Source organism: Musca autumnalis, unplaced genomic scaffold (assembly GCF_047663935.1).
Source record: "Musca autumnalis isolate F117 unplaced genomic scaffold, ASM4766393v1 scaffold_1, whole genome shotgun sequence".
NCBI lineage: Eukaryota > Metazoa > Arthropoda > Insecta > Diptera > Muscidae > Musca > Musca autumnalis.
Window position 1 is genome coordinate 207784165 of NW_027411644.1, and position 19529 is coordinate 207803693.

Genomic DNA, 19529 nt, shown 5'->3' on the forward strand with positions numbered 1-19529 from the left:
TGATGGCATTGAAAGCCAAATCTCCCACCTGCTGCCATAGCGCATTATGAATTCCGAACTGAATTCTTCGGTTGTCCATGAATCATTGCTATCCTCCGATTCGGAAACAACCATTTCATCTTCGTCCATTTCGCTACCTATAAAAAGTAAAAAAAATGCAAATGAATATTTCAAAATTGCAGATTGGTTTATATTTTAATTTAAAGTCAATTCAGTTAGGCTCACCAGTTGGCGTATTACTGCGATTAGACGAAGACATACTATAACTGTGATGTTTAATCGCCAGTTTACGTTTGAGATCAGTCCCAGCATTATTCGTCGTCGCTAGGAAGGGACTTTCTTTGCGGGCATCATCCGAAATAAAACGTAGAACATAACTCAACGGCAGACAAGCAGGCTGAGCCTGTTCCTTTTGTTCCACCACTTTAGGGTCATAATCTGAAAATATAAAAGAAGGAAATGAAATTTAAAATTTTGTTGTTGTAATATTAGAGAAAAATAAATGGTGTTGTTAAGAAAACGAGGAGAAGATATAATGACAAATTGTTAATCAAATTAAATTGACGTAGCGCCATCATTCAAGGAGATTTCAATGTAGCTACTTATGGGAAATAAGACGAATCATCAATTTCTTTGTACCTAAACATCCTCCATCAACCACCAACCACATAGTGCTGTTGTGGTGTAGGCCATTATAACAATGAAAACTATAAATATTCTAAGCACGTTTTAAACTTTGAATACGTTTTGTTGCTTGAAATGGAATGGAGAATCAGGAATACAAATGCGTCATGTTTTTAAATAGGTTTAATGACCACTAATTTAATTGCATGCGGTAAAAAAACACTGGGTCATTGTGTTATAAAGTCATGGTGAGAAACAGGTAACGGAATATTAAAAAAACAATGTGAAAATGATTTTTAAATGATTTAAAGAAAAATACAATTAGATTCGTTAAACAATTTACATCAAATCCGAAGATACCGTTATATTGGGGGTATACAAGAACATACAGACAGAGAACCACAATTTCCTTTATCCGACATTCTTGCGTAAAGGAAATTGTGACAAAACAAGTAAAAAAGTATCAGTCGGCTTGGCCGACAGAGATATACCCTCAGCCTGTGAATATTGAAACAATTTTTCCCAAACAAAAAAAAACTTATGTATTTAGAGGGTTTTAAAAATATTGGGCGTATGAAACGGCAAAAATGTTGATTAGGATTAAAGAGCAAAATTTTGTGGAGGAAATACTTAAAGTAATGAATCGACATTGACATTATGGAAGTGGATCTCCAGCCACTACATATGGTGCCATAGGGGATTTTTACACCCTTCGGGCTATTTGCTCAAGAAGTGTGGATTGTAATTGAGGCAGCGAATGCAACTTGCTTCAAGTGATTCGATAGCAGGTCTTAAAGTGAACTTATCCGAAATTTTGTTTGGGAGGTACTGGATGAAGTGCACAAATATAGTCCATATTTGAACCTTATCTATATCTGGTAGATATAATAGGATGTGTAAAGTATGGACCAATTCGGCCACTCCCTTCAAAAGTTACCGTACGAACAATTTTTCCGAACATTTTTGAAATTTTGTGGGGGAGGTACCTGAAGGAGTGGACCGATATGGCTTATCTTCGAACTTAAACTATGTTTGGACAAAATATTACTAAGGCCAAATTTTGAACCCAATCGGCAGATCCGTTCGAGAGTTATCTTGCGCTCCAACCACCTCACACGGTGTCATAGGAGTTTTGTGCAATTTTCAGGCTTTTTTCTCAGGAAGTATGGACTTGCGCCTGATTAAACTTGTACCGTCGTATGTGGGGCAGTGAATACAAGTTGCTAAAACAATTTTAGGTAGAAATTGATACCCCAAATGTTTAAATTAGGCCAGAAAATGTATGTAAAATGTCTTCTATCTGGCGACACCTTTATATGAGTCTTATATCAAAGTGGGGAGCTATGCTGACAATTTTGGGTGTAGAAGTTTTGTGACCACTTGGAATCTCAAATGAAAAATTACAGGTAGTTCGGTCAAAAATTAAGCCAAAATCCTCAAAATACCTACAATCGGGAGATACCATTATATGGGGGCTAAACCAAAACATGGACTTAAGTTGACAATTTTTAGAGGGGAAGTGTTGTGACCGCTAGGAACTTTAAATGGCATAATACACTTAGTCCGGTTAAAAATTGTGGCCAAAATCCTCAAAAATCGGGACATACCATTTTTTATGGGGCTATAGCAAAAGATGGACATATGTTGAAATTTTTTGGTGGAGAAGTGTTGTGGCCGTTAAGAACCTCAAATGGAATTTTACAGCTAGTTCGGTCAAAAAATTTAGCAAAAATCCTGAAAATACCTAAAATCCGGAGGTACCGGTATATGGGGGCCAAACCAAAACATGGACCTATATTGACAATTTTTTGTGGAAAAGTTATGTGACCACTGGGAACCTTAAATGTCAAAATACAGGTAGTTTGGTTTAAAAATTATAGCTAAAATCTTCAAAATACCGAAAATCGGGAGGTACCGTTATTTGGAGGCTATACCAAAACCTGGACCTATATAGACAATTTTTGGTGGAAAAGTTTTGTGAACACTGGGAACTTCAAATGTCAAATTACAGGTAGTTTGGTTAAAAATTATAGCTAAAATCCTCAAAACACCGAAAATCCGAGGGAACCGTTATATGGCGGTTTTACCAAAACGTGGCCCAATATAGTCAATCTTTAAACTTGATCTGCCTATCGAAAAAATACACTCTGGTGTAAAAATATAGCAATCTAGTTCAATTATTGTGGACGCTAGAATGTCTAGATCGACTCAGAGTTTCATCCTGATCAAAAATATATATACTTAATAGGGTCGCAAATGATTATTTCAATGCGTTAAAAACAAAACCTTCTCAAGTTGACGACCCTCGCAAACACCTAAGGACCATGATCTGCGAATCTGCACCAGGACTCTTTTCAGAGTAGGTGCAGTTTGCGCACTGGCGGATGTACTTGGTAATAGTATCGCCTTATAGGAAGTTCGATGGAATCGGGCAGACGTAAAGGTCACAAACGATTACTCAGCACTGTATTACATCTGCCATGAAACGTAACATGAGCTAGGTTTTGGATTTATGGTAAATCGGAGGCTTAAAAACCTGGTCTCCAGATTCACTCCGGTTGATGAGAGGATTGCCACAGTCCATATAAAAGCAAAGTTCCTCTAAACAACAGTCTCATCTGTTTTTAAGCCCTGACCAAACAAAAGAACAGACCAAGGATATATTTTACGAGCGTCTAGAGAGAGATAGAGAGGGAGATTCTGTTAGATTGTAAAGCTAAGCTTGGGAGAAAATATCTTTGGTTTCATGGTCGGCAAGTTTAGCCTTCATGAGGTAACATTGGACAACAGAATAAGGCTGGTCGATTTTGCAGCGGTAAAAATACATAGTGGTGAGCAGCACCAGGTTCCAACACTTCGACATAGGTTTGATGATCAAACCTATGCTTCTACGTAGGTTTGTATGCTGCTACAACAACAACAACAACACTTCGACATAGACAAAGTCAAGTGGATGTTCGCAGATGGGAAAACCAGATCGATCATGTGGTGGTAGACGGAAAACACTCATACAGTGTGTTAGATGTCCGGCCCATTTGAGGAACAAACATCGATTCGGACCATTTCCTTGTAGCAGTCAAGGTACGCACTCGTCTTAATGTTGCGGCAAAAGGGCGATCTAACTCAGGACGGAACCTGGATGAGAAGAAGCTGGGAAATCTCCGAGTACGATATTCGTGATAGGTTCTTATAGCCTCGGCGACTGCATGAGTATGAATATCCCTCAAATCGACCTGATATGCCTGTTGATCTGTTTTTCTCTTCTTTTTTTGTATCTTTGGACCTCCTTCTCTAGATCATGAAGATCTTTCCTGACAGGCCTGGGCGCGAGGTACCTATTCATTAAGTGGTAATTTGGATGGTTTTGCCTGTAGTATCCGAGCAGATACTGCATCTACAGTATCCTGTAGTGCCGACACACCGGCAAGATCTTTGTTTCCTAGTCTAAATGGTTAACCAAAGAGAAGTGGAGATAATCTTTATATGTTCTCAGGGCGGTGTTCTGACAGGTTCGAATTCTGTTGCATCGAGTACGCGGGCCACACTGGCGCCGCATGGATTACCACAGACCCAACTATTGCATTATATGTGGTCAACAAGGTTACAGATAAGCCACAAGTGCTGCCGGCTAGGGACCTGAGGACCTTGTTCCCGCATCTCAGCTCGTCACAAATATAACATGCTTTCAAATGTTGCCTCTAGGACCTTGTGGTAGTTTGTGGTCGGAATTCTGTTACCATCGGCCAGGAGGTGAAAAGTGGAAAATGTGGTAAAATCGATCAAATAGGATTTCAGTTTTTCACAAAACACATTAGGGAAGGTATCCGACGCCAAGGTCGTGTAATCATCCACAGACGTAAAGATCTCAATGTCGCCTGGAAGTAGTGCAATACGGGAGAGGTAGAGGTTAAACAGTTCCAGTGATGTCACCCCACCTTGAATAATTTTTACTTGGCTTCGACTTATTGAATCCAACGTTTCAAACTTTGCCTGATGGCATTCGCAACATCATCCACTATTGTAAATTGAGGGTGGTGCCTCCTCGACAGAAAGATATATATCTATATTCTCTTCGATAAAAATAACTTGCGCACCTCTTCGTATCAGTCAGCGTAACATCGCCAAACGTGAATGATGTCCTATCTTCCTTCTCTCCTGGGTTCGAGAGCGACTTAAACGTTGTTCACAATTAACTTATTCCGGCTGCAATGTTGCAACCTTTCAGATGATTTTGGGACTTGTTCCGCTTATTCTCACCGATCACTGGTGTTGATAGCACGAAGCTCATCACTCTCACTTGCTAATCCCGTCGACTCTGCTGGAAAATTTGGTCTCACCTCGTGTATTCGATCAGCACGTATATGGCGAGCGGCTGCGGCATTGATGATGTCTCGGAATGTCTTTTTGCTACGGAAACAAAAGAATGGTTATCTGCCCAACCATTCTTTTGCTTCCGTAGCACTGCTCTGAAGCAGTGATTAGTGATTTCTCTGAGACTAGACCAATTAGCATTCCCATGATAGATGAAAGTACGGCATTCAGAGGTGATGAAATCGGACGATCTGTTGATGCAGACAATGATGGAGAGGTGGTCAGACCCAAAAGAAATGGCTGGTTGCCAGGTGATGTCATTGTCAGACCAGGTGACTCGATGGTAATGTCTGGCGAACTGTGATACTGTCCTCTAATTCATTGACCGTGCAATGTTTTTGAACTTTAGTGTGGAAGGTACCGGAAGGAGGGGTTCGATAAGTACGATTTTCGAAGCTTTTCCAATATTTGCAGAAATATTACGATATGCTATGTTTGGACCAACACAGTATCCGGTTCGAAAGCTATCGTGCGATCCACCCAATACACATGGTGGCCGTATAGTTTTTTTTTTACAGCTTTCTGGTCATTTTCTCAGAAAGTATGGACTTGCCCCTGAACAAGTAAAAAAGTATCAGTCGGCTTTGTCGACAGAGATGTACTAGAGTTGCGCCAAAGGAACTATATGGAAATACATATATAGTTCACTTCGCAGTTCCAATGGCCACATTTTTTCTTTGAACAAACTGCGTATACTTAATATCACACGTTATATTTCACGATGTTAATCATACGTTTTGGAACTAGTACAAGGAACTAGGAACTAGATTACCCAACACTAATATATACCCTCAACATATGTGAATTGAAACACTTTTTGGACATTTGAACTTGCCAACAAAAATATGGGTCATTTTAGACGTTTAACTAAATTTGGACAAAATGTTAGGAGGTCCAAAGTTTGGACCAAATTGGTTGACCCGTTCAAAAGACATAGTGCATACCATTTTAGTGAATTTTCTAAATATTGGGGGAAGAACCAGAAGCTGTTGACCGGTATTGCTATTTTCGAACTGAAACTGAAGTTTCGACAAAAGATGACGAAGGCCAAATTTTGGACCAAATCGGTTGATCAGTTCGAGGGTTACCGTGCTCTACAGCGACTACATATGGTGCCACAGGGGTTTGTATACTTTTGGTCTGTTTTCTCAAGGAGTATGGACTGACAAAACTTTTACCATCGTAATTGAGGCTGCGAATGCAAGTTGCTTCAACAGAAATCAAAGTGATTCGAGAGCAGGTCTTAAAATTAACTTATCCGAAATTTTGTGTGGGAGGTACCCAAAGGAGTGGAAAAATATAGTCTATATTCAAACTTGATATATATCTGGTAGATTTATTAGGATGTGTAAAGTATGGACGAAATCGGTCACTCCTTTCAATTGTTATCGTGCGAACAATTTTTCCGAACATTTTTGAACTTTTGTGAGGGAGGTACCGAAAGGAGTTGACCGTTATGGCTTATGTTCGAACTTAAACTATGTTTGGACAAAATATTACGAAGACCAAATTTTGGACCAAATCGGTTGATCCGTTCGAGAGTTATCTTGCGCTTCAACCACAACACGCGGTGTCATAGGGTTTTCTTTCAGGCTATTTTCTCAGGAAGTATGGACTTGCCCCTAATGAGGCATGTACCGTCGTATGGGGGCCAGTGAATACAAGTTGCTACAACAAAAATTAAAGAGATTCGAGGTCATAAACTGTACTTTTTCGAAATTTTGTGTGGGACGTACCTGAAGGAGTAGACCGATTGAGTCCATACTAGAACCTCATCTAAGTCTAGTAAAAATTTCACGATGTACAAAGTATGGACTAAATCGGTTACTCCCTTCTAGAGTTATAGTGCGCACAAAATTTCCGAACATTTCCGAACTTTTGTGAGGAAGGTACCGGAAGGAGTGGAGCGATATAAACCATATTCGAACTTAAACTAAGTTTGGACAAAATATTACAAATGCCAAATTTTGGATCAAATCGGTTCATCCGTTCAAGAGTTATCGTGCGCACCAGCCAGACAGACGGACGGACATCGCCTAAATCGACTCCAAATTGTCTGAAACGAATTTCGTCAAAATATACTTGGGGTCTAAAACCATTATTTCTATGAGGCACATTTTGCCCGTATGAAAGTGTATATACCACCCTCGTTAGCATAAATGCTGACCTCGAGCAGAACCTGATGCAAAAAAATTAAAACTGTTCAAGAGGAGATCTTGAACTGTCCTGAACAGAAATTATGTGCGGGAGGCACCGATGAGGTTCGAATATAGACTACATATTTGAACCACTATTATGTCTGAACAAAGTATGGACCGAACCGGTTATTCGAGCGCACCATTTTAGCAAAAAATTTTGATTTTTTGTTGGGGAAGTACACGAAGGAGTTGGTTCGATGAGGCACATTTTGGCCGTATGAAAGTGTATATATCCTTTGAAGTCTAAAGGCTAATGGTATAAAATGGACTGTACAGAACAAAAAGATTCATGGTCTGAGTTAGTATTTGTTTTATCTTAAGAATCCTTCTGAATTTACCAGAGGAAACGAAGAAGAGGAGGAAATGATTGGGCACTTCCTCGGTTCATGCCCTTCATAAATGCAACGAAGATTGAAAGCTCTAGGACGACTATTCGTTCCTCCATCACGATCTCGCTGTGACATTCGTACTAGGTTTGGGAGACCTTCTGAGATTTGTCAAGGCACTAGACGCTTGCTTGGGATTGTAGATTCCAAGTGAAAATTGGCTTTAGCGTGACAAAGTCCGGGGCTTATTTTGGTTCCTATAGCTTTCCATGTGGGGAATTTTAGACACTTTGTCAATTCATGCTTACGGCCAATGACAGTCTCTCCTGCTTCCAAAGAGGTAATTTCGACAGAAAGGAAGAAGAGGAGGAAACGATTGAGCACTTCCTCTGATCATGCTCTTCAGAAATTCAATGAAGATTGCAAGCTCTAGGACGACCAATTGAGATTATGAAAGTCCCCCAACCTGTGGTATTATAGACCCCAAGCAAAGATCCTAATTGGCTTTATCGAGACAAATTCCGAGGCTTATTTTGCTCTTTGCACGCAGAAGGTCGGTTGTTCGATTCCCCGGCCAGGCAACATCAAACTTTTTTCAACGGTGGCAAAATACCCCTCAGTAATGGTGGCGACATTTCCTGAATATTTCAGCCTTGAAAAACTTCTAAACAAGTGGTATCTTAATACACGCCGTTCGGACTCGGCGATAAAGAGTAGGTACCATATAATTGAGCTAAATATGAATCGGGGTGCACTCATTGATATGAGACAAGTGTCCCTTGTCCCGTATGGGATGTTGTGGAACACTGATTTTTGTTTTCTTCCCATGTGGGGAATTTTAGACAATTTTTAAATTCATTGATCTGACGGCCAATGACTGACAGTATCTCCTGATTCCAAAGTGACAATTTCGAAGACACTCACCGAATAACTGCCTCACCGAATAACTGATGGAGATTATAAAACAAAAATGAACTTCTCACATTTGCCTGTGCATAACAAAAAAAAAAAAGGTTTCACGGTCTGAGTTTGTATTTGTTTTAGCTTAAGGCTCCTTCTGTAGTCTACCTTATCTCCTAAAGAGCGGAAACACTCACCGCACAACGCAACATCAATATAAAATAAAAAATATAACATTAAGATTAATGAAATTGTCATAATATTTCTAAAGGATTGACAACAATAATACATATCTACATATACATACGTAGATGTATATCCGTTTAGACCCCCTCGAGAGACTATATTGCGTACATCATTTGTCCATTGTTGTGTGTGTGTGTTTTTTTTTTTTTTTATTTTATTTTGTACCCTTACAAGTGGGGGGAAAATATAACCGGCTTGAATTTGCGTGCGAGGTATGTGTAGAAAAAAAAAAACGCACACACAAAGTCTGCGTATACTTGTGATAACATTCAAATGTGATTATTCTCATATAAGTAGAACAAGTATGTGCCGACCCAAGTACTTTTTTTTTGTGTGGAGAGAAGGTGTCGAGAGGTGGCATGGGAAACTGGGTGGTGGTGGTGGTAGTTAGGTTAGGTAAGTTGTATTTTTAAGTGGTATGTTGTATATATTGATGAATACCAGTCATACCATCATTATCGCCATCATCATCATCATCATCATGGTTCATTATATATTCTCTTATGTATATAAGCAGTAGCAGCAGCAGAGTCAATGGTATGTATTTAGGTACATAATTGTGGCCATATACATAAGTATGTACGTTCAAACACATTTACCCAAGAGAACACCTACCTATCTACGTGTACCTACCATGTGTATGCACAATAAACGAGTTATTTGTGCGTTCTTAACACACATTAAAAACTTTGCTTAAAAAAGAAAAAAACAAAAATTCAACCTTATTAACCGCAGCCGGCCTAGAATCACTTCTTTATTTTCACATCCATCCATAGGTAGGGTAGGTTGGGTGGTGGCCTAATCGTCCATCTGCTGTCCGTCCCAAAGACCACCTATTTATGGCAGATATTAAGTGAAAGTAAACATTAATTTTTCATATATATTTACACAGATTAGGGAATATCTATGGGTATCTTTTGATAAGATAATTTAATGATAATGGTTGTCGTTGTTGGTTGGTGGCAATTAGTTAGCTAGCTAGGTAGGTTGGTTGGAGCTGTGTTAACAAAAAAACACACACGCAATCATGTAAATGAGGGCGACATTTATTTTGGATAATAATTTAAAATAATTCACTTTTTTCATTTTGACTTGTAACACTCACTCATCATATGAGTGCTGTGTGATGTTAGGCGGAGGGGCTTAAGTAGGAATTTTCACATGTCTCTGCCAGAAGGACACATTTCCATCTATACATAATGATGGTATAAATAAACCAATACTGAATACTAGCAACACATTTACTTTTCCCAAAATATTATTTATATATAGTGGCTGGGTGAGGGCACGACAGCCGACTATTAATTTGATTGTCAGAATACATTTGGTTTGTCTTTTTACGTACTGAACTTTACTGAACATTTTTTCTTCAGTAAAGTTTTGACAATTGTATAATTGAAATGTTGCTAAACATTACTGAAGAAACAATGTTCAGTAAAGTTCAGTACGTAAAAGGACAAACCTAATATTTACATACATATAGCACAATAGGATACTTTAATATAATTAATATCCAGCAGGCTTTTTGGTCAAGTAAAAAGTAGTTAAGTTCGGCCTGGCCGAATATTTTTTTTATCCTTCACCAAAAATATTCTTAACTAAAATGGAAAAAATTAGTTCCTGTCCACAATTTTAGGTGCAAAAATCTTTCGACCACAGATATCGCAAATGCCAAAACTATCTAATCTAAACCAGTAAGGATCGGATCAAAGTCGGGCGGGGCCGACTATATAATACCCTACACCACTGTGAATATGTAAAATACCTATATGGGAGCTAAATCCAAATCAGAACAGATTTCGATATAATTTTTCACATTTATTTGTAGACCAAATTCCGTCACATAGTCCAAATTTCATCAAAATTGGACATACATATATATAGCGCGTTTCGTGCATCAAAAATAGCTAAAATCGGCCGAGAATGTATACGGGAGCTATATCCATATTTGAACCGATTTCGATATAATTTGGCACACTTATTTCTAGGCTAAATAGCGTCGCACATTCCAAATTTAATTGAAATCGGGCATATATAGCGTGTTTCGTGCACCAAATGCCTTAAATCGGGCGAAGATATATTGGGGCTATATCCAAATCTGAACCGATTTCCATATAATTTGGCGCACTTATTTCTAGACTAAATTCCGTCGCATATTCCAAATTTCATTGAAATCGGGCATATATAGCGTGTTTCGTGCACCAAATGCCTTAAATCGGGCGAAGATATATATGGGGGCTATATCCAAATCTGAACCGATTTTTACCAAAATAAATAGCGTTTGTCCTTTGGCCAAAAAAAAAAACTATCTTCCCAATTTCCATGCGAATCGGACAATAAATGCTACCTGCACTTTGTTTACAAAAATATATGGACAGACGAACATGCGTAAATCGACTCAGAAAGTTATTCTATGTATATCCCTAAAAGGAACTATGGGTCTATCTCGTTTCCTTTTGCATGTTACAAACTAATGCACAAAGACATAATACCCCTTACCACAAGGTGGTGTAGGGTATAAAAATGTATTCAATCAGGTGGTACCTTAATATGGGGGCTATGTATATCAAAGTCTGGACCCATCTTGATAATTTTTGGTGGAAAAGTTGTGTAACTGCAGGGTACCTCAAATGTCAAATTACGGGCAGTTTCGTCAAATAATGTAGCTAAGACCCTCAAAATACCGAAAATCGGAAGGTTAAGTTATATGAGGGCTATACGAAAACATGGATCTATGTAGACGATTGTTAGTGAAGAGGTTTTGTGACAACGGAGAACCTCAAATGTCAAATTGTAGCAAGTTTAGTTAAAATTTTATTTTTTTTAGCTAAAAACCTTAAAATGCCGAAAATCGGGAGATACCGTTATATGGGGGCCATACGAAAAACATGGACTTATGTTGACGATTTTAAATGAAGAAGTTTTGTGAACACGGAGAAGCTCAAATGCCAAATTACAGATATAAAAATGTTAGCTAAAATCCTCAAAATACCGAAAATCGGGAGTTACCGTTATATGGGGACTATACCAAAAACATGGACCTATGTTGACGATTTTTAGCGACAAAGTTTCGTGACCTTTGAGAACCTCAAATGTCAAATTACAGATAAATCCGTTTAAAATATTAGCTTAACCCATTTTGTACTTGGTGTTCGATTTTTCGAACAGTAAATATGTATATGTATAAAGTCTAATCTGTCAGCAAATAAAAAAAATTTGTTCCCTTGAAAACCCCACCTCCCCCTCGATGTTAAGGGTAGGTTTTTAAAACCTCTATTTTTGGATCTTTTTTAAATTAATTTTAAAAAATTATAAAAAAATGAAATTAAAAAAGTAATCATGGGGAATTATTGCCAATATATGTAGCCGTTTCACAAAATATAGAAAACTTGATTTACATGCGTAACCGAGAATTTAAAGATGTGCAAATTTGACTGTTCGAAATTTCGAACGCTGGTACTTAACCTACATATCGATGGGTATATCAAAACGTCGAAATTTACTGACAAATTGCGGGGAAAAGTTATTATAGCACCATATAAGACTAAATACTAAATTTCAGCCATTTCTAATGGGTAGTTCGGCTAAAAGCCTGAAATACCCTAAAATCGTTATTTACAATTCAACGGAGGCTATACAAAACGTGGACCTATGCTGACAAATTTCTGGAGGAAAGTTAAGTAAACTCAAAAAAGACTAAATATGTATAAATTTACAGTCATTTCTGTAGGATTATGCAGCTAAATCCTTGAGATCTCCCGAAAATCGGGCGGTACCGTTCTATGGGGGGCAATCCAAAACGTGGACCAGTGCTGACACATTTCGGGGAAAAGTTTTGTAGGTCCAAAGTAGTCTCAATACCAATCTTCAACCATATTTTCATACAAAAATTGTGAAATAAATCAATAAAACGGCAAATAAATCAACTTTATTTTACTTCTAAATATATAGCTTAAGTACCAGTGTTCGAAATTTCGAACACCACTTTCCGGGAAAACGAAAAATCGGAAAATTTTTTTGAGTTGATTTTTGACATCAGTGTGTCCTAATTACCCTAAAAAGTGCTTTGTTTTTAAAAAAAATAAATAAAAAATTTTCCTCGGTACGATATGGGTTCCTCAAAATACAGAAAATTGGGAGTTACCGTTATATGGGTGCTAAATGTCAAATTACATATAGTTTGGGTAAAAATTATAGCTAAAATCCTCAAAATACCGAAAATCGAGAAGTACCATTATTAGGGGGGCTATATCAAAACATGGACCTATGTTGAAAATTTTTGGTGGAGCAGTTTCTAGACCACAGATAACCTCAAATTTCAAATTACAGCTAGTTCGGTGACAAATTGTAGGCAAAACCCTCAAAATACCGAAAATCTGGAGGTACCGTTATATGGGGGCTATACCTAAACATGGACCTGTATGTTGATAGTTTTTGGTGGAGTAGTGTTGTGTCCCCTAAGAACCTTAAATGTCAAACCAGCCAGTTCGATTAATAATTGTGGTTAAACCCTCAAAATACCGAAAATCGGGAGGTACCGATATAGGGAGGGCTATACCAAATGGGCCGATATAGACCATCTTCAAACTTGACCTGCCTATGGAAAAGATATAATCGGGTTCAAAAATATAGCACTCTAGCTCGATTTTTGGTTGCGCCAGAGTGATAACAACAGACGGTCATGCCTGGATCGACTCAGAATTATACCCTGACCAAGAATATATATACTTTATAGGGTCGTCAATGATTACTTCAATGTGTTACAATCGGAAAAACAAAAAAGTCTAAATATCTATTACCTAGGCAGTGTTACATGAATGCAAGAAGTACATGCATAATTATATATTCGAATTATTTATTCTATCTGTTCAGAAGACCTCTTAAAGGCCTTCTAACTGTATAAAATATATCACTGTGATCTTGAAGCTACTTTAAATGGAAGGTGCTTACAACTGGGAAGTTTTTGCGGATTCTGAAACTGCAATGTTCATAGATGAGAAAAAAAAAACAAAAAAAAAATCGACGGAGCGCTTTTTAAATTAAATAAATCGCGATTCAAGTCGGCATTTTTAAGGGTTTTTTAGGTTTTCACGATTTTGCTTGGGAACCGCAAGTCCTATCGTAATGAGATTAAAGAAAATGTTGTAGCTATGAAAATTCTCGTATAGTGCTGGATGAGCAAATATATAGATCTGCGTATTGCACGGTCAATGACTACGCCCCTGTCAGAATTAACGGAGAGTGTCACAGTTTGCTAGACATAATCATCGTGCAATCTGGTCACACAAATGACGTCACCTGGCAACTCGTCGTTTCTCTTGGATCAGGTTATCTCCCAATAATAGTCTCCATCAGCCGCCGACTGTCCGACTTCATCACCTCTGAAAGCTGTACTTTCGTCAATCATGGGAAAGCCAATTGGCCTAGATTCAGAGAGTTCACTAATCACTGCTTCAGAGATTTGCCCATCCCTAACGATGTTCGGGTAGCAGAACGGACGTTCCAAGACATCATCACTGTTGAAGCGGCTAGCCATATACTTGCTGGTCGTATACCCAAAATGCGACCAAACTTCCCAGCAGAGGCGACTGGATTAGCAAATGAGTGTGATGAGCTTCGTCGTGCCAAGCCCAGTGACTCCAGAGTCAGGAAGCTGACACTATGTCAGATTAGATCTCTTCCTGCCGAGGAAGGACCACCACCAAATTACAATGGATGATGTTGTGAATGTCTTCAGGAACAAAGCGTTGTGTGATATCTCCGGAACTGTTTAATTTCTACCTCTCCGATATTCCGCCCCTTCCGGCCGTCATTGAGATCATAACGTGTGCGGATGATTGTACCTGACTGGGCATCAGGTACCTTTCCTGATGTGATTTGTGAATGGCTGAACTCATATTTGACTATTCTTATCACCTTTTTCTACGAGAGGAACAGGCATATATCATGGTCATGGTCGATGTTATCAAAATTTCCATGACAAACTACACCAAATGGGGTAAAGGGTAGGGTTATCATTCGTCACAATGTTCATGTCGTCAATGGATGCGACAAGCTGAGATGCAGGAACAAGGTCCTAAAGTCAGTAGCCGGCAGTACTTGGGATGTGGACAAAGGAAACTTGTCGACTGTTTTCTTTTTGTTGTAACAGTATTTGATATTTTTGTACGTTCGTTTTCTGCTTATTCTGGCTCTGGGTCTATCTTCAGTTCTAGGAATGTGGCTGTTTTAATTGGATGTAACCATAGATTTTGTGGCCCTTTTTGGACGTATGAACTTGCCGACAATGATATATTTGAATTAAAAGTGTTGCGGAGGAGGAACCTGAAGGAATGCATCGACATAGTCCATTTTGGAAGTCATTTATTTTCGAAAAAAAAAAACTATTTTATTGTTTTCTTCGACCTTTCTGTTTTTAAATTAATAGAGGTGATTTTGAAGATAAATAATTTTGGTAGTGGCTATATTAAATAATTTTTTACCAAAATCTGAATATATCTAGAGTTTTCTTAAACACATAGGCTAAATGGTCTATCGATGCCCTTTCCAGAAAAAAATATTCCGTCGACGAACCCCTCCCCATTGTATGGGTGGGCCCCAAAGTATTTACCCTTTTGCAGCTTTCGTAGTGGCTATGTAAAATAATTTTTTACAAAAATCTGAATATATCTGGAGTTTCGTTTTTTCAAAATAGTCTGGCTTAATCCCATTGTTTTTGTTTTAATATTTTAAAAACAACTATTTTATTAGTGGAAAAGATTTGGCATTGTTCGCCAAGGGGTAAGGCAGGGAATACTATAGTTTCGATCCACGCCACAGGATCTCATCAGTTCCCTTGTTTCTTGTTTGTGGATATTCTCCACCGAAGTTATTTTTCAATAACTTCTTCAACAAGAAACTTTTTATACCCAAACATCAATCGTCAGCTCGAAGTATAAAGGTAAGCAAAGAAAAAAGTTCAATGAGAAGTTTTTCCTTGGCAACCTCATACAACTCCGATGAAAGTGTCTGCGAAAACAATTCAAACCTCTTCCACTAGTATGTGTCGTCGAATTTCAACGAATGCACACACCAAAAATTTTTGGTTGGTCTTCTTTACAGCAAAAACAACACACGTCGTGCCAGTGTCTTCAATTAGATGAGATCCATTGGCGTGGATCGAAACTATAGTATTCCCTGCCTTACCCCTTGGCGAACAATGCCAAATCTTTTCCACTAATAAAATAGTTGTTTTTAAAATATTAAAACAACAACAATGGGATTAAGCCAGACTATTTTGAAAAAAAAACAAAATTACAAACGCTATCCCAATAAAAAACGCCACAATGCTATTATCTGGAGTTTCTTTAAACACATAGGCTAAATGGTCTATCGATGCCCTTTCCAGAAACAAAATATCCCGTCGACCCACCCCTCACCGTTGCTGGGCCCAAAGTAATTACCGTTTAGCAGCCCTGGCAGTGACTATATTTTCACATATTATACCGAATTTTATATTTTCATTCTTAACTTAAATTTTGTCATAAAATTCCAATTTCAATTTAGCCCCAGTAGTGCTCTGATAAGTCCTTAGCAGACATCTGTTAAACCCTTAACAGTACACTGTAAATTTTTCCAAATTTTCCAAATTGAAATCAAATTTATTTTCACACATTTTGTGTGAATATTCTTAAAATCCGGTTGCCACCGTGGTGCAATGGTATGCACGCCCGCCTTGCACGCAGAAGGTCGGGGGTTCGATTCCCCGGCCAGGCAACATCAAAACATTTTTCAACGGTGGCAAAATACCCCTCAGTAATGTTGGCGACATTTCCTGAGTATTTCAGCCTTGAAAAACTTCTCCACAAGTGGTGTCTTAAGACACGCCGTTCGGACTCGGCGATAAACAGTAGGTCCCATATCATTGCGCTAAATATGAATCGGGATGCACTCATTGATATGAGAGAAGTCTCCCTTGTCCCGTATGGGATGTTGTGGAACAATGTTTTTTTTTTATTCTTAAAAATTCACGCCAATTGCACTGATGATAGTTTGAAAAATATTCATATTCTCTTCTTATGATACTGCAAAAGTTTTTTTAAAGCTTTGTTCCAAGTAAAATGTTTTTTTAAAAATCCACAACTTTTGGTCTGATGATCCCATTGAAATTTATAACACGAAAATGATATAGTACTGCAAAAAAAAAAAAAAAAAAAAAAATTGCAACTAAAAAACTGGAAAAACTATTTCAACAACTAAACTATTTTTTTCATGCCCGGCTTCTCTATCTTCATTCCATTGCCATTGCATCAATACAATTTTTTTTCGTCTTCTTCTGTTTCGGCATATTTGGTGATGATGTTACTACAAGAATGTGTGGAGGGCTCTCTTATCATTTGAAATATGTACGTCGTTTTTTTTTTATTTCATTTCATTGTAGATAGTCTACGAACGACAGTGTGTAGTGTTTGTATGCAGTTTTTTTTTTTTGTTGTACTTGTAGTTACTACTGGAACACTGAGTCAGTCGTTGATTTTAGTTAGTGTTTCCACTTTTAGTTGGTATGAGAGACGATATCATCATTACATGTTTACAATGTGATTCATATATTATATTACGTACAAGTACGTAGGTTCGTACCAACCACGCAATGTTACAGAATACGCATATTTATGAACAGATTAATAATGGATGCATTGTTTTTTTTTTTCATTTACAAGGAAATTCTATTTTTGTATGTGAATGGATGGATATTTACACATGTTGAGGAATTTCTTTCATTTTGATAACTCAATATAGAGCGTCAGACAATGATGTTTTGACTTGCATATTGTATGCAATGCATACTTTTTAAAATATGTAACAAAATAAATTACAAATTTTAATTTTTTAACACATTATTAATGAGCGAGCTGTCATAATGTTTGTCCACACCTTTTTATGTTGGAACCAGTTTTCACCTCTTTTTTTCCAAATATCTGTATTACTCACTAAAAATCGAACATGCATTTCGGTTAATGCATTAATCATGTTTTTCACATGTCCAACCAAGATGGTGGTACGTACAACCAAACCACTTTTGTTTGGAAATGCGGAAAGAAGAAAATAAAATTTGGTGTTAATTGTGTGAGTGTGTCAGGGATGAAATGAAAGAAATGGAACAACAAACAATTCATAGATTTCCGAAATTGAAATAAAAATGTTAGGTTATGTTCTTTAATGGTTTGGCTGTGAATGATGAGGGTGGAATGGTATGGATGTCAATTTGTCATGGTACCCCCCATCCACCTCCTGTCTGTCGTTGTGATTGAAAGTAACATGACTGGGACCAACTCGCCTTAATTTCATCATGATTGATAATGTCACAACTTGTTAAAGCATACTAACGTCATAAAAAGTTTAAGACATTTGAACTGAGGGGTCTTTAAACAATATTCTAAAAATGTTGACAATGGCCATTAAATAATTCACGACATTTGGAAAAACAGTTATTACAAAAAACATGTGAAAAAGTATCAGTCATCTGTGCCGACAGAGATATACCCTGACGTCAATAGGCCAATTTCACAGGAAGTATGGATTTGCCCCCCTAAAAATTGAACCGTCTTAACTAGGGCCGCATACCCAACAATGTTGACAAAAATTTAAAAACGATCCCAGACGAGTCCCTAAACTACACTCTTTCCAAACTTTGTGTGAGAGGTACCCGAAAGAGTTGTCCGATGTGGTTAATATTCGGAAATAATTCGAAGGCTGTAAGAAATAATACGATGTAAAACGTTTGGACCAAATCGGTTTCTCCCTTAGAGGGTTATCTTACGTACTGCCCATTATCTCAGGAAGTATGGGCTTGCGCCCGGAAAAAATTGCGCTGTCGTGACAAGGTCTGCAAGAAGAACTTTTCAAAAAAAAAAAAAAAAAAATCAAAGCGATCCGAGGCGAGCTGTAAAACTGCAGTTTTCCCCAAATTTTGTGTGGGAGGTACCCGAAGGACGGGACCGATATAGTCCATATTCCAACCTTTTACATTACTAGATGGAATAATACGATGTTCAAAGTTCGGACCAATCACTGCTGAGAGTTATCTTGTGGATTTGCCATTTTAGTTGGTACCGTCAAGGTTTTTTGGAGCGTTTAAGCCATTATCTCAGAAAGTATGGAGAACTTGCTAAAGAAAATTTCAAAACGATCGGAGAGGTGCTCTTAAACTTCACATTTTTCTGAATTTTGTATAGGAGGTAACCGAAGCAGCAAGCCGATATAGTCTATATTCAAACCCCATATTTGCCACATGCAAAGTTATATTACCATATGCCAAGTTATGACCAATTCGGTTACTCCCTTCGAGAGTTATCGTGCGCACAATTTTAGCGAACAATTTTGAACTTTTGTGGGGGAGGTGTGGACCGATATGGTCCATCTTCAACTAAGTTGGGACAAAATATTATGAATGCCAAATTTTGGACCCGATCGGTTGCTTCGTTCGCGAGTTATCGTGCCCACCAGCCAGCCAGACAGACAGACGGACATGGCTGAATCGACTGAATCGACTTCAAACTGTCTCAAACACATTTCGTCCAAACATACTTGGGGTCTAAAACCATTATTTCTTTAGCCTAAAGGCTGAGGTAAAAAAAAAACAAGTAAAAAAGTCTGCTTTGTCAATAATTAAATGCTCTCAATATCGAATCGAATACCCTATACGCAACCAAAATCATTTTCCCCAATAATTATGTATTCAGGAGATTGAGGAGATTTTCGGTTGCTTCGTTCGCGAGTTATCGTTAGCACCAGCCAGCCGGACAGACAGACGGACATGTCTGAATCGACTTCAAACTGTCTGAAACACATTTCGTCCAAACATACTTGGGGTTCGATGAGGCAC

At 38.0% G+C, this 19529-nt stretch overlaps 1 protein-coding gene across 1 annotated transcript in view; it reads right to left on the reverse strand.

Annotated features, from left to right (window-relative positions):
• LOC141390280 (uncharacterized) overlaps window positions 1-19529 on the reverse strand; it is a 143778-nt gene that overhangs the window by 15008 nt on the left and 109241 nt on the right. The window contains exons 3-4 of the mRNA XM_073963196.1: window positions 226-438; window positions 29-137 (exon numbers count right to left, since the gene is read on the reverse strand). Coding sequence (XP_073819297.1) covers window positions 29-137; window positions 226-438 — 322 coding nt within the window. The remainder of the gene's footprint in view (window positions 1-28; window positions 138-225; window positions 439-19529) is intronic.